Source organism: Capricornis sumatraensis, chromosome 7, assembly GCF_032405125.1.
Source record: "Capricornis sumatraensis isolate serow.1 chromosome 7, serow.2, whole genome shotgun sequence".
Classification (NCBI taxonomy): domain Eukaryota; kingdom Metazoa; phylum Chordata; class Mammalia; order Artiodactyla; family Bovidae; genus Capricornis; species Capricornis sumatraensis.
In genome coordinates, this window is record NC_091075.1 from 31,600,158 (window position 1) to 31,615,033 (window position 14,876).

Genomic DNA, 14,876 nt, shown 5'->3' on the forward strand with positions numbered 1-14,876 from the left:
CTCCTTAATTAATGCTCTTCATTTGGTACAGTGATATGTCATGGCACAAAACTCAAGCCTGGAGAAGAACTCATTCTCCCCTTCCACACCACAGAATAGGCAGAGTAATTTTGTCTGTCCTACATCCATTCTCTTGGCACATTCTCTTTCATATTAATATTCCTTCTCAGTACATTGATTTTCCTCTTGAGGAACCCCTTCTCCTCACTGTCATTCCAAGTTCCCAGGTCCCAGAAATTGGCACATTAAGATATTGCCATTAAGTATGTTCTAATCACTTGGCCATAATGATTAGCTCAGGTTTGGCTATATGTCCCCAAATAGGCCAGGGTCATGATTCTGGGAGTTTGTCAGCTAGATGGGAATGAGAGTGCTCTTTGTTTTAAGACTGATAATGTTAAAGACAATATAAACCTGGGACTGCCACCTCCCAGTATGGACACTGTGGGCTTTTGAATGAAGCTAAAACAGAGGAGAGCAGAACCCAGAGATTGGGGGATGCTAGGGAAGGTCTAAGTCCTGTGAGTGGTGGTGTTTACATTATTCGATGCAGAACATGATCCCTGAAATCAGATTTGGAAAAATTAACCCCTCTGTTTCCTCCTGTATAAAATGGAGATAATAACAGTACTTTAACTGAACTCTTCAGGATTAAATGAAATAGATTATGTGAAGAACTTAGAACAGTGACTGGCACACAGTGCATGACAAATGTTAGCCATTGTTAATGTAGATATTTTTCTTCTATGTCTTGTAAGTTAAGTTCAGCAATAAATTATCTTTTTGCTTAAGGTGGTTTCAGCTGGGTTTCTATCACTTGCAACCTAAAAGGTCCTGTCTAATACAATTAGTATAAAGCATAAACCCCCAGAGTGTATGGGCTTACATTAGGTCCAATTCCCTTGGATGGCTGAAGCAGAGAGGGGCATTGAACCAATTGAATCTGGACCACCTGTCTCACCTCAATGGATGTCTATCAGTGATGTTTCCTGAGGCCTATGTACTCCCAACTCACAGTGAGTTTCCTCCTCACTGTCTTATTGATGCTCACTAAAATCCTCCTTCTTCTGTGTTCACGTTAATATCTCTGATATGATTCATTTTTTAAAACATATTAAAATACAAAAAAACAGAGACCCAAACATATAAGGTGAAATGAAAGAGAATTTTTTTTAATTAAAATACATTTTCACTGTTTTTTATGTCATAAGCCTTAAGCTGGAAGCTTTCTCCATACTAGTTTACAGTAAATAATATTATAACTAAGCAGCCTACATGCTAAATAGCATACTTTTCTTGGTGTAGATTTCTGGAGGGATATGCGGGGGATTTGCATGCTTAATTCCCATTAGCACCTGTCACTGGGATTTATTATCCCAGAGTTAATTCTCCACTCACTGCAGCCAAGAAAAAGGAAGCCCTTGTACACGGATTTAAATGATGCTTTTTATTTTTCAAAATGAGATGAATTTCATGTCTGTTCCTTAAACACCTGTGGTATTCCAATCCTGAAAAACTCATATTTAAATTCATTTTTGTGAGAATTTACCCCAGTTTGAATTTATTCAACAGCTGGAAAACCCTATTCATAATTTGAAAATTTGTCTCAGGGTAAAAAAAAAAGTTTTAATCGAGGACATAGTTTTAAGATCCATTAGCTCTTATTCATCCATTCAATATTCAAGAAATGTTTATTGACCACCTATTATGTACTAGGCAGTTTTCTAGGCATGGGGTGTAGATCAGTGAGAGTGTTAAGAAAAAAATTCCTCCCCTTGAGGAGCATATATTCTATTGGAGAGTATCCAACAGACACACATATGTAATACATATACATCTATGTATACTTAAACACAGGCATATATGTTTTATAAAATAAGTATTATATGGAAAATCAAAACAGGTAAATAAATCAAGGGTGATGTGGTAGGTGCTATTTTAGGTAAGTTGGTCAAAGAAGGAATCTCTAAGTGGTGTCATTTGAGCCCAGATCTAAGTAAACGAGTAGTTAGCAGTCTAGCCCAGATGCCTACATGCAACACTTGCATCATCTTTTCCATGAAGAAAAAACTAGGCAGGATGTTGATACGCAAGACAAGTTCCTTTGGCAATTATAGATTATAGGAAACTCACCTGCTTGGAAAAGCTGACAGATTTACTGGTACTTTTCCTGTCCTTGTTCTTGTGCACCAACTCTTCCTTCTCTTTCTCACCTCAACTCTATGTACCATTTCTCAAACAATTCTCCTGCTCTCTGTAGATTTAATTTCAGTTTTGAACTACTTTTCCCCTTCTTACCTCTTACACTTTCTTTCAGAGAATTAATTTTATGCAGTGTCTGTCACTGGGCACTTCAGTGACCTGAATAGAATTATGTGACAATTTAATTGTATTTCACTAACTAGACTTCGGAATTCTCCCTTATTGAGCCTTTTTGGCAATCAATCAACCAAGACTGATTGAGCATCAACTATATTTTGGGTTCTATATTAGGAGCAAGGGATGAAATGGTGAACAAGGCAAAGTATCCACCTTACAAAGAGTTAAATTATAGTTAGAAAAGATAGACAATAAAACCGCAAATGAATAAATATACTTTAGATGTTGTTAATATAATGAGTATATATGGGGGCTTCTTAGTATTTAAGCTGCTGTTCTTCTCGGAAAAAGTATAGACAAATATGAAATATAATCATAACCCTTTCTGTTGATGACATCCTCAAAACACAGATTGTGAGTGGCCTATCTGAACTTTCCAACATGGTAGCCCCTAGTCATGTGGCAATTAAAAAACTCCCACTAGTTACCCTGCAAGTTCTCAGTAGCCACATATGTCTAATGACTACCATTTTGAAAAGCACAGACATAAACACATTTCTCATTGCAGAATGTTCTGTTGGACAGCATTGGTCTAGATAACATGCAGCTGATGCGAATCTTTCCTCAAAGATAAGAACAGCAGCTAACAATTTTATGTGTCAGGCACTTCACAGATGTTTAACTCATTTATCTCTCACAAAATCCTAGTAGATAGTTACTGCTAATAGACCCATTTTGCAGATTAAGAAATTGAGGCATTAGGCTTTATTTTTCAATATCTTCCGGCTAGTAAATAAGAAATGCTAAGAATTAAACTCAGGCAGTCTGACACAGGCACCTCTTATCTTCTGACCAAAATATCTTGGTAAGAGGAAGCTGAAGAGAGTAAAGAAGTGATTTTAGTATAGCAGTCTGTGCCTCCACAGAAAAAAGAAATGACCAATTTCTCAATGTCTTTGCCAAGAATGACCTTTTCAGATCTACCAGACTCATCCAAAACAGGCCTTATGGGCTAGAGGTTTAGATGGGGGTTCACTCTGAAACCATCTAATGAAATATTTCACAGATGAAGAAACTGAGACATGCAATTTACCTGACCTGTCCAGGATAACAGAGTGAGTTAGGACCACAGCCAGATCAGACCACAAGCTTCCTGCTTGTGTGTGTGTGTGTGTTCACATTGCCCCCCTGGCAATAAGAGCTTAAAATTTGCCCGATGTATTATTTAGTATTAGTTTAGAAATGTAATAATCTTGGGAAGTGGGTTTCTTCTTCGTGGAAGGTCAGTTTGCCAATGTGTATTGAACTTTTAATCCATCCACTTTCCTTTTATCCAGACTTTCCTTATTTTATCCACCCCTTCTTATATTTCCCCTTTACCATTACAACAGGGATCCACGACCTAGCTACCCAGGCAGTTCTTTCCTGAGTAAAAACATAACAAAAATTCATTGCAGTTTGAGTCCTTACACACACCATTAGGAATATGGAAGACATGTCACAGGTTCCACCATCACTTTAAGTGAGTATTTACAAATTCTCTTGGGCACTGTTTCTGGGAGTTTTTCCGGTATCATCTCACCACTCTTTACATACTCAACCTTGCCAGCCCCCAAGACGCACGAAAATAAATCTCTGCTGAAGAAGGAGTTTTCCTTGAGCTTTTAGTTACTGTTGACTACAGAGAAGGCCAGAGCATAACGCAGTCTGAGTGGCGTTGAAGTTGACGACCCCAAGCGAACTGGGGCACTGCAAAAGCTTCCTGCCTTCTTCCCCGGCACGCAGGACTTCAGCTCTGGCTCGAACCCGGCTTACTCAGTTTCGAGACCTGAAGTGGTACGGCGAGTCCAGCCCGGGGAGTAGGGCTCCGGCGGCGGCCCCGCGGTGTAGCTGGCAGGCGGCAGGCTGGGCTCCGCGGGACGCGGCCAAGTGGCTAGTGCGCGCCCGCGGCGCTGTCGGAGTCCAGGTCTGGCGCACCGCGGGAGGCAGGCGCGCTCCCACTCTCCCCAGCCGCGGCTTTCCTCAGGTCCCTCTCCTCAGCTTCCGCAGATTAACCCACCGCCGCTCTCCACCTCCGGCTCTGGGCGCGCTGTTCCCTCACTCCCCGCTTACATAACGCGAGCGGGCGCGCTCCCGCCGCCTCTTACCCCTCAACCGACTTGGGTTGGGCCCTCCTCGCCTCCGCGGCCAGCGCCTCCGCGCGCCTGTGCGCCCCGCGCTAGGAGGTGACCCTCTCTGGCCACCCAGCAGCAGCGGCAGCGGCGGCAGCCGGGAAGTCTCTCCGCCCGCAGGAAAACCTTGCGATTGGAGCCGCGAGCGCCTCACTGTGCGCAACTCCCTCCCTCCGCTGCCCCCTCCTCTCGCTGTTTCTTCCTCTCCCTCCGCCCCCCCCCCCCCGCCCCCCGCGTGCCTGTGTGTGTTCGGCACAGGCGAGGGGACCCAGGGAGCAGTCCAGGCTCGGCGCGCGGCGGAGCTACGGCTGCTCCTGCTGCCGAGGGGAGCGACGAGGTGGTTGCCTTGCGCCTCCGCGGACTTCCCAAGTGGGGGCAGAGCAGCCTCTCACGAAGCCGCTGGTTTGGAAGGCGCTGGGAAAGAGGGACCTGCAAACTCCTCCTCGGCGTCTTCTCCCCACCCTCTTTTGGCCCCTGCCCTAGGAGAAAGTGGAGTGTGGAGCTCGGTGATCATTATTTCTTCAGACAGCTTCGCGGTGCACCGACTCGGCGGCAGCCCAGCGGGGCTCTCGGCTGTTGGCGCGCCTGTGTGTGTGTGGTTCCGCGCGGCACACCTCGGTCGACGATGAGGAAAGGTCTGCGGGCGACAGCGGCCCGCTGCGGACTGGGACTGGGATACGTGCTGCAGATGCTCGTGCTACCTGCCCTGGCGCTGCTCAGCGCCAGCGGCACCGGCTCGGCCGCCCAAGGTAAGGGGGTCCGCCGGCTCTGCGGCCGCCTCTCTTCGTTTCTCGGGCTTCCCTCCTTCTTTCTCTCCTCCCCAGTTCTCTTGACTTCCTTACTTCGCCTCGTTTCCCTCAACTGGAAATCACTTTAAATTCTACTTTTCCAACTAGTCAGGAAGCTTTGGCCATGATTATTTTTAATCTGTCATCCGAGATGGGCACAGCGGGGCCAGGGACGCACGGAGTGTGGACACGCGTCTATCCCTGGACATGTGGGAGCCTGGGCTGTCTTGTGCACTTTCTGTCCGACACTCACACGTCGTCGTACATTGCGCACACCGCGGTCTGGAGGGACTCTGGGTGCGGGCGGCGGCGTGGCCTGCCGCGGATGCTCTCTGGTGCGCAGAGGCTCCCCGCGCTGTGCCACGTCTGGGCTTGCGGGTTCTTCAGTGAGTCTCTGAAGACACCAGACGCCCAAGGGCTCCCAGCTAAGATAACGTGTCCCTTGCGGCCGGGGACCCTCCGACGCCGGTGCCCTTCGGCGGCTGCCCTGGGCGCGGTGGAGATTCGCGGGGCACCAGGACGGCGTCCCGAGCCCAGCAGGCCCGGGGTGTGCACGCCTCCCCGCTCTCGTACCCTCTCCGGGTCGCCCTACTCGCCGGCGACGGAGAAACTTAAAACCTCTCAGCTCTGAGGAAACGGACTGGTCGTTCAAACTAAATCCGAAACTCCCCGGGGTAACCCGGCCACTTTATAACTGACATTTTAATGCGTCTGAGCTTTAAAAAATAAGTGGCCGGGGCCCTGGGCACACCAGGATCTAGAGGAGCTCAGCCAGGAGTTAAGGGTGGGTAAGGGCGGAGGGGAGGCACAGAGGCTGACCGCCGTTTTCTTCTTGCGCTCCGAGTTTGAGGTGATGGAGGCAAATCCCTGCCTTCCGAGCCCTTCCAAGCGGAGTGGAAGACATTGAAAGAAGAAAGCCAAGACTCCCCTCTCCGGGGTCTCTCTCGGGTCATCTGACGCCCCGCCACCTCCGGGCCACCCCGAGCGCCCCCCTGGGTCTTGCCGCCCAGTTTTGTGGTGGTCGGTGGCTCCGCGCTGGCAGCTCAGCTTTTCTCTGGGATGAGGGTGGGGGTGGAGGAAGCTTTCGCAGCGTTCGGAGGTAATCCAGGCATCCTATCATCTCGGTTACACTCTTTCCAAATTTGGAAAGCAGAGGAGGTGCGGCGAGAGCCTCAGTTCCCTGGGAGATGCTCAGACACTCCGGCGGTTAGCGGCAGCATTCCCGCAGATCTGCGGAGGAGCTGGGGGCGAGGGCGTGGGAGGTGGAGGCGGGCGCCGGGCGCGGGCTGGTGTGGTCAGGGTGGGGCGGTAAGTGATTAGTTAGGCTTTGTGAATTAGCCATAGCTACTTCGGAGAGTAAATTTTCCTGCTGCCTAGCTAAGTAGCCACGCTCATAAATCCTTCCCTTCTAGCCAGATGCCTCCCATCCCCGAGGTTTTGCCCTGGTTTTCTTATTCATATTTCTAAAGCTCATCTGTCTATTTTACAAAGGAATCCTCACTGAGAATCATAAACTTATTGTAGGTTTCTTGAAATTGGAAGTTCTCAGGACGGCAGCTGAGGGTACTTAGAGGGGGCGTTTGCAAGTTGAAGTGAGCAACCTGATGAATTGTTGTGGAATCAGCCGCGTGACTCCCTGTGGAATTCGCCTGCTGTTATTGGGCGCACAAAGGACTAAGCTATAGGGTGGGGGTGGAGGTGGGGACGGAAGGGGGACCAGGCAGTGAGAGAACTGTTTGGGAAAAGGACAAGTTAAAGTCCCCAAAGATGCCAAATGGGAGATATAGGATCCCTGCCGAGAGCTTACTACAGCCAAATTAAAAAGACTGGATAGGAAAAAAGATCAATAAAGATAATCAAACAGAAGATTGTAAGTGGATTAATATTGAAAGAAGAGGGGAGAAGCTATTAAAAGAAAAGATGCCCAGGATAGACTGAGCGTTTGCCTCTTACACTTTTTTCCATTTCATAGACCAGGCAAGCCAAAGATTGAGGATTTAACCAACTCTTCTGATCTTAAGTGGAACAATTAAATGTATTCTTTTGGGTTTGTGCATTTCACTGCTGTTTTTCTCCGTTTATTATTTTTCTTTCCATTCCTAGTGGACAGACTGAATCTTGTCTTTGAGAGACACACTATTCCACCCTTTTCATCTTTGGCTTCCTCTGTATTTCAGGATACCAGATATTCCTGTTGGTGTCAAAAATGTAGAAAGCACCAAACTCTACTTTCTGTTACCATCACTATCACTCTAATCCATTCTTCCAGCCTGTTTTCTGTTGAACTACTATTAAATACACTCTTCTCAGAATCACACTCCTATAATGGTTTGATAAGGAAGTCAGACCTTCGTTTCCTTCTAATTTTTTTCTATTTTTTCTCCTCTCTCTTTGGACTAGATCACTAGGGAAATAAAAGATGCTGTTGCTCCCTCAAGGTATGATTTCCTTATGCTGAGGGCTTAAAGATGGGGATAAATGATTTTTTATGAATGGAAGTATGTATGCAATTAAGATGAGAAAGTTAATATAAGCACTTTACAATGTGGACAAGATTTTTTATTCTGTTGTTAGAAAGATACTAGAAAATTGGAAGTTTTTGGAAATGCATGTCTTCAGAGAAAGCCAAGAAAATAACAGATGTTTAAGATAAAAAGGCAGAATGGATATTATTTGTGAGTGTACTCATTTTGTAACTGTGGTTTGAAAAAAGATAGCAGTCATTTTAAACAGGTCCTTGGGAGAGTCTTTAGGCTTTAAGCAACAACTTTCTCCTTTCTGGCTATGTTCTAATTGTTTCATTCAAGATTGCTGGGAACTCCTAGCTCCAGGGAATCTGTGGTGTTTCTGACTTTCAAGAATGAAAGATTTCACCAGGAAAAGGCTGTGTGTGTATGTGTGTCCAGTTTGCCTCAAAATTAGTGTCCTCTTGAAATGCATTTTATTCCTGGATTACACAACATTGATATTCTGCTTATCTAGCACCAACTAGTGTTATGAGTGTTAACACCACCAAAGTCAGAACAGAAAATTACTGAAGATTATATTGGGATAATTCTCAATTATTGTAAGATAATTTGTAATGCTTTTAAAACAATATACTTCTTCCAAGAAAAAGAGTAAAAATTATTTTCATGCATTTATGCATATTGATGTGGTACAAATAGGCAACTGGCATGGAAGACTGACTTTCATGACATGTATACTATATAGTTTTTCTGTTTCAGGAGCAGAGTAAATTCTTAAGTTTGCATTTGGAATTTGTAGTAAGGAAAAGTAAGCAAGTTTACCTTTGTTTAGAACAATAATTTCATGTCTTCTAGCTTAGGGGATTCTTAAAAGGCTTCAGAGAGCAAACTTTTCAAGTACTTGCAAAGCCTGAGGAGCCATTAAATTGTTAACATTTACTGACTTCCTGGCCTTCTGTGTTCTGGATCCCGGGGATTCCATGTTCAACAAGACAGGACCCTAGAGCGTCTCCTGTTGTAGTCTGGTTGTCACGATCAGAATTCATACTAGATCCTTGTTAAGCAACCCTCCTAAGGACGTGGAAGAGGCATCCAGCTCTCCTAGGCAAACCCTTTTAATATATTTAGAATTATTGTCGAGAGTTAAAAATAACTGTTCTCTAATGTATGCTAGGTTCTCCAATTAGTGCAAATAGCCACAGTGCCCTAACTGCCTTTAGCACTTTTCTGATTTAGGTCATGGCTTTGCTGGAGCAGCAGAGGGAGTCACTCTCAGAAGAAACATTAAAACTACAGGAGGCCGCCACTTCAAGACGATAATGGGGAAGCATGTGGGGATGGGGCTTGAGCCAGCAGTCTTGCCTTGCTCTTTTAGCCCATGTCTTCTCTTTTAGTTTGACTTTTGCATTTGTGGCAGTTAGGAACAAACCTATTCACGTCGCCTCAAATTAGAAATCCGTGAGCTGTTTGCATAGTGTATGGTATTAGAAGTAAAGTTCTGAACAATTATTATGTCCCATACTGTGTGCTATTTTTTAGGGAGTTGAGAAGACAGTTTCACCCTTCGAGGAAGACAGACTTAGAACCACAGAATTATGATTTGCGTTCTGAAATATAACAGTGGCCGTAGGTATAGTACTTTCTGGACTCAAGCATCCTGTGTTAGTAGTAAACAGGACAAGCTAGGGTTGCAGTGGGAGTGGTAGCGGGGTTCCTTAATCCCTGCACAGAGGAACGTAAGGGCAGGAGGTTGGTTGGAAGTGGTTTGGTCTTAAAGCTATTTGCACTGCAACTGTCTTATTAGATCTTGTTTAGGTTTAATATATCATTGGTCTGGCTTTGGGGAGACACAGGTTATATACAGGCTGTGAGGGGTGTGTGGTGCCCATTCTGCCTGTTAGTTTAGTGGTGACAACTGCCTCATAATACCGCCACCGCCGCCACCTAGCCGTGTGGCCACTGGTGAGTTATTTTGCTTCTCTGTGCCTCAGTTTCCTCAGATGTAAAATGGGAATAAGGTAAACTATAAGTCAGATGAGGGCTGCATGAATTAACACATCAAAAGTATGAGCAACAGTATTCTTTGGTTTCTAACTCTGTAAACCACAGACCAAGAAATCTAGAAGTTAAAGAAATTAAAGGTCAATAATTTTGAACCGAGAGTAGGGTTTGCTGCAGACACTGCTTCTCCCAAAGTCACAAGTGGAGTTGCCTGAGGAAATGCTCCAAAATGTCCCACTGCAGACTCCTGGGCGTGGCATGGTTCTTCCCACAGCCTGTGGGAAGCTGTCTCTTTTCATAGCCACATTTCTTCCTTTCCACACAATCTGGGAAATTAACCTAATACCAGTTCTAAAAATGCCATGTTAAGTCACAGCCTGTTGAGCCCTGGCTTCACTCTTTGACTTTCTATCTTTACAATGAATATTGAAAAATAACCTTGCATAAATCTATAAACACTTTTATTTAATACATACTTTTATTTTTAAAAAGTACATGTAAGTTCCAGATTTTCAGATAACTGTTTTGAGAAAACAGCCTGTTGAGCAAATGTGGATAGTTTTTCTTAAAAAAAGAAAAAAAAGAAAAAATGGACACAAGTATATATCTAAAAATCATAATGGAATACATGATAAAACAACACAAAAATACAGAAAAACAAGGGAAAGCAAATCACCAAGACTTTCATACATTCAAGTTATATTTGCAGTAGAAAGCTTCAGCATCGTAAAGTAGAACAACATGGGTAATCTAGATAATATGTATTTTGAAAGTGTCACACTTAATTAGGTCTATCTGTTTAATGGTTAATGCCATTTTTTTTCATGTTTAGTGCTTTTTCTTCTCTTTTCTTTTTTTTTTTTTTTTTGGGCCATGTCATGTGGATTGAGGGATCAGTTCTCCAACCAGCAATCAAACCTAAGGGCCCAGCAGTGAGAGCCCCCACGTCCTAACCACTGGACAGCCAGGGAATTCCCTCATGCTTGTAGTAAATGTTGCTTTCTACCAAAAGTTTAAGATAAAACTAGACATTTGTGGGAGTTTTGTGTTATTTAGAGTTAAAATACGTCTTTCTCTTACAGTTTTTTCTTTCCACTTTTACTTTTGGAATGCCTGGTCTGCAGTTAGAGAGTCCTAAATTTCTCACTCTTTCTCTTTTAATCTAACTCCTTAAAGCTATGTATGGGTTCTTCTTTGACAGCAGATTGTTTATGGATTTGTAGAAGAGAGCCCCATGAATATGAGACCTTGGGTATTGTTCCAGTATCACTTAGTTCAAGGATGTTTAAACTAACATAGAAGCTATGAGAAACTCAACGCTATTCTTTATGTGACATTTTTTAAGTATAGTAAGTTTGCCTTGAGCAATATTTTAAAAACTGTTTCTTTTTTCTAGTTTTTAAAAAGAAATCCAATGATTGCATAATTTATAGTTTCTCTTATTTTAAGTATTTATGACCTCCATATTTGTAGAGATTTTAATAACAAAAATTGTATAGTATTAATTTAATGAGCTAACAAGCTCAAAAATAGTAAATTTTTTACATTCTCTACCTGATTAGAACTCTTAGCAGAATTTCTGCCTTTTCATGAAAACCTAATATATATACTATGTTGTAAATAGTTGGACTCTTTATAAACAAAATGTTAAAAATATTATCATAATTTTACAATTGAAATGAGTTCAGGGTTAAAGTTGTAATGTGGTTTCTCATTTTGAGAGTTCCTGCCCCCGAAAAGTTGCTCCCTTAGGATTATATAATGAGGTTTTGAAAGCCACAGAAGAATATCTCCAGATCTGATACTTAAAAATTATCTAGTCACTCACACAGTGTTAAAGTTACTGTGACATTAATTAAATTGAAGTTATAATTTGAAAAGTGAGCTGAAGCTTTCAAAGTGCTGGTGTTTGTCCTTATGTCAGTATGCCTTTTTATTAGCAATGTGTAGTGATTCAAAAGTGCTTTAAGTAGTGAAAGTATAAGCTTAACATCTGAAAACTCCAGTGTTTGGGGAATACCCTCTTCTAATTAAATAAGCATGTCTCATCGCAGTGTGGTAGTGGAATGAGAGAGAAAGGAGACAGGTGAGACTTCATTTTATTGATGTGCTTCTTAGAGTTCTTACTTAAAATATGAGGCTCCAAATAATCATCTGTTAACAGATGATATTGATTAATCAAATTTCATTCCAGAGTTACCAGTCTTATTTATTTTAAAATGTTGTGAGGATAAGGGTTTTATCTTCATTAATCATTGTCATTTGGATCCTGTGGCTAGATTCATTTCGTGGCAATTATGAGAGCCATAAAAATGCTTCATGTAGATGAACGTGTATTATCTGTTCTTCTAACTAAGAATGTGAAACAACAGAAACTCCCTCAGCACATTAAACAAGTTTATTGATGAATGCTAACATTTTTCAATTTTAGTCAATGTCTTAATTGATTATTTAATCATGGAGTGACTGAACTCAAATGTTATTGTCTTTTTTCCTCTGTTCAGAATAAAAAATCTTATATATGAACATTTATTTCCAGTAAAAACACATTAATGCTTTCCCACTAAAATACATCTGTAGCCCAGTTATAAGGCTAAACATGTCCTTAAGTGGAAATGCAGGTGTTTTCAAAATTCATGAAAATTAGTGTGTGTAATAATATAAAATATGAAAGAGCAATGTAGAAGTGAAGTAGACCATTTGTACAGAAAAGTAACTATTTTAAGATAATGCATAATGTACATTCTCTTAGGCAATAGTTTAGTGCACTATGATGGGCATGTGGTATAATAATATCCACTTATAATTACAAGCATAGTGAAATACATCCAGGTATCAGGCAAAAGTGAAGGGGAGCAGAATGGGACTATTCTAGTCTCTGTGAATTTGCAACTTTGTTTTTTGCACTCAAATAGAGTATTTTTGATGATTCCATTATCTTTTTGGAATTTCAAAACCCTTAAAAAAAGTCTTTCAAAATCTGAATTAGAGACTACCCTTAAACAAATGGTATTCTCTGACATTTTCTGGAACTAAAAGTGACAGTCAGTGAAGAAAGCATTGTTGTTGTTTTATTATATGTGATTATCACAAACCTGTGTTATCTCTAATCCAAACCAAATAGCCAGATTACTACCACAATAAAAACTTTGATTGGAAAGACAGAGTAAGTGATGGTAATTTCATTTTGAGCGTGATGTCTGTGTGAAATACGTTGACATTTGAATTCAGCTTTTACTAAGGGAAAATGATTCATTTTATCTTCCATTGAATAAAGAGTTTGATAAATATACACATTGTAGCCACCCAATGGAAGTAGGCAAGTTTGGTAAGCACAAATCTTGGAGTCATTCTGGAGAAAACAGTAATTACCTTACCTGTCATTTTCTTTAGCAACTTTCCTTCTTTCTTCTGTACCATGAGAGAGCATAAACTTTTAAATGTGTTAGGGATCAAATTCAAGGATTGAAAGAGCCTAAGACATTTTCCTCCCAGCCTGCTACCACCATCACCCACAGAGCATGCAGCTTGGTGGAAAACAGAAGCCTGTTTCAGAAACTGCTCTCAGAAGCTGAGGAAAAACAGGCATGCTCAAATGATTTATTGTTTGTGCTATCCGGAATAGAGACCTAAGATCAGTATTTCATTATAATATTATTCAATGGCACTCTGACTTGAAATCTTTATATAAATAGAGTCTTGATACACATCTGTTTCAATGAACATAGCAAAAGAGTTTATAAAGTATTTAAAAGATATATTTTTTTATACATCACATTTCGATTTTACTTAGACTTGTTTGAGCAGGATGTACTTGTTTGAGAAATCTAGACTTAAATCAAAATGATATACTGATACATGGAATCCTTCAGAGTTCTCTGTAAAATGCATTTATATTTCCTCAGCTACTCTGTTAAATAGTGTCATTAATAATACCAACATTGTATGTTAAATCTCACCTGTACATCAGAAATTGAATATCATTCTTAGGATATATAGGAGTTATTAGGGACAATTGTCTCAGAAAAGAATTTGCTTAAATGAAGTTTTATCTTTAATATAAATAACAGTACATTTATAGAAAATGTTACCAATATCTTTCTCTTATATATTAATCAAAATATATATTTATTTTTGCTTATTTTTACACATGAACAAAAATTAACTACACATGTTTATACATATGTGTGTATATAGAAATGAATTATATATATATATATTTAAAAGGCATATTGGAGAAAGTTAGAGTTTACTTACTATAACCTGATGAAAAAATGTAGAAGAAGGATGACTAGAAAAAATTTTAACAATAGATTTGTTTTCCAAGTAGGGATGGGGTTAATCAGTTTATTAACTTTATTAGAGACAATGATCATGTGAAAGATACACATGTCATTTTTTATAGAATGAAGTATCTATGGAATTATTTCCCAGGAGGGCATTTCCTGGAAGACTCTTAGTGGAATGAAGAGTTATCTGTGAGCGCACACACACGCGCACACACACACACACTTATGTTTGCACAAATTGTGTGTGTAACTCTTTGTTTTAGGAAAATTCATTGTCAAACAGTCTTGGCAATATCCCCAAAAAGCAAACAAAACCTATCAAATAAATGAAAACAAACTTACTGAAAAGAAATGATAAGGTAGTCATTGAATAGGGAATCAGGTTTCATCCCTGGTTTCTAACGGGAAAATTACATTCTTTTCTGCAAAAAGTGTTGTCGACCAGTAGTTAAATTGTCTACGGCAGTGCACGGTAGAGCTGCCTCTGGTTCATTTGTGCAGTGGCTTATCTGATAGAAGCAGTTTTCACCTGTCCTGCAAGTAACAGAAACTGGGGGATCTCCACGTGCACTGGCTTGTTTAAAACACATGGAAAAGAAATGCCATATTTTCCTACACATGCGTGTGTGCATGCTAAGTCACTTTAAAAGAGTCATGTCCAGCTCTTTGCAATCCTATGGACTGTAGCCTGCAGGCTCCTCTGTCCATGGGATTCTCCAGGCAAGAATACTGGAGTGGGTTGCCATGCCCTCCTCCAGGGGATCTTCCCCACCCAGGAATCAAACTGTGTTCCTTACATCTCCTGCATTGGCAGGTAGGTCTTTGCCACTAGCGCCACCT

The 14,876-nt window shown here is 41.5% G+C and overlaps 1 protein-coding gene across 1 annotated transcript in view; it reads left to right on the plus strand.

Moving 5' to 3' along the window:
- Positions 1–5,115: 5,115 nt before the first annotated feature.
- The window catches only part of UNC5C (unc-5 netrin receptor C), a 421,047-nt gene continuing 411,286 nt past the window's right edge, over positions 5,116–14,876 (plus strand). Inside the window, exon 1 of the mRNA XM_068975344.1 lies at positions 5,116–5,239. Coding sequence (XP_068831445.1) covers positions 5,116–5,239 — 124 coding nt within the window. The remainder of the gene's footprint in view (positions 5,240–14,876) is intronic.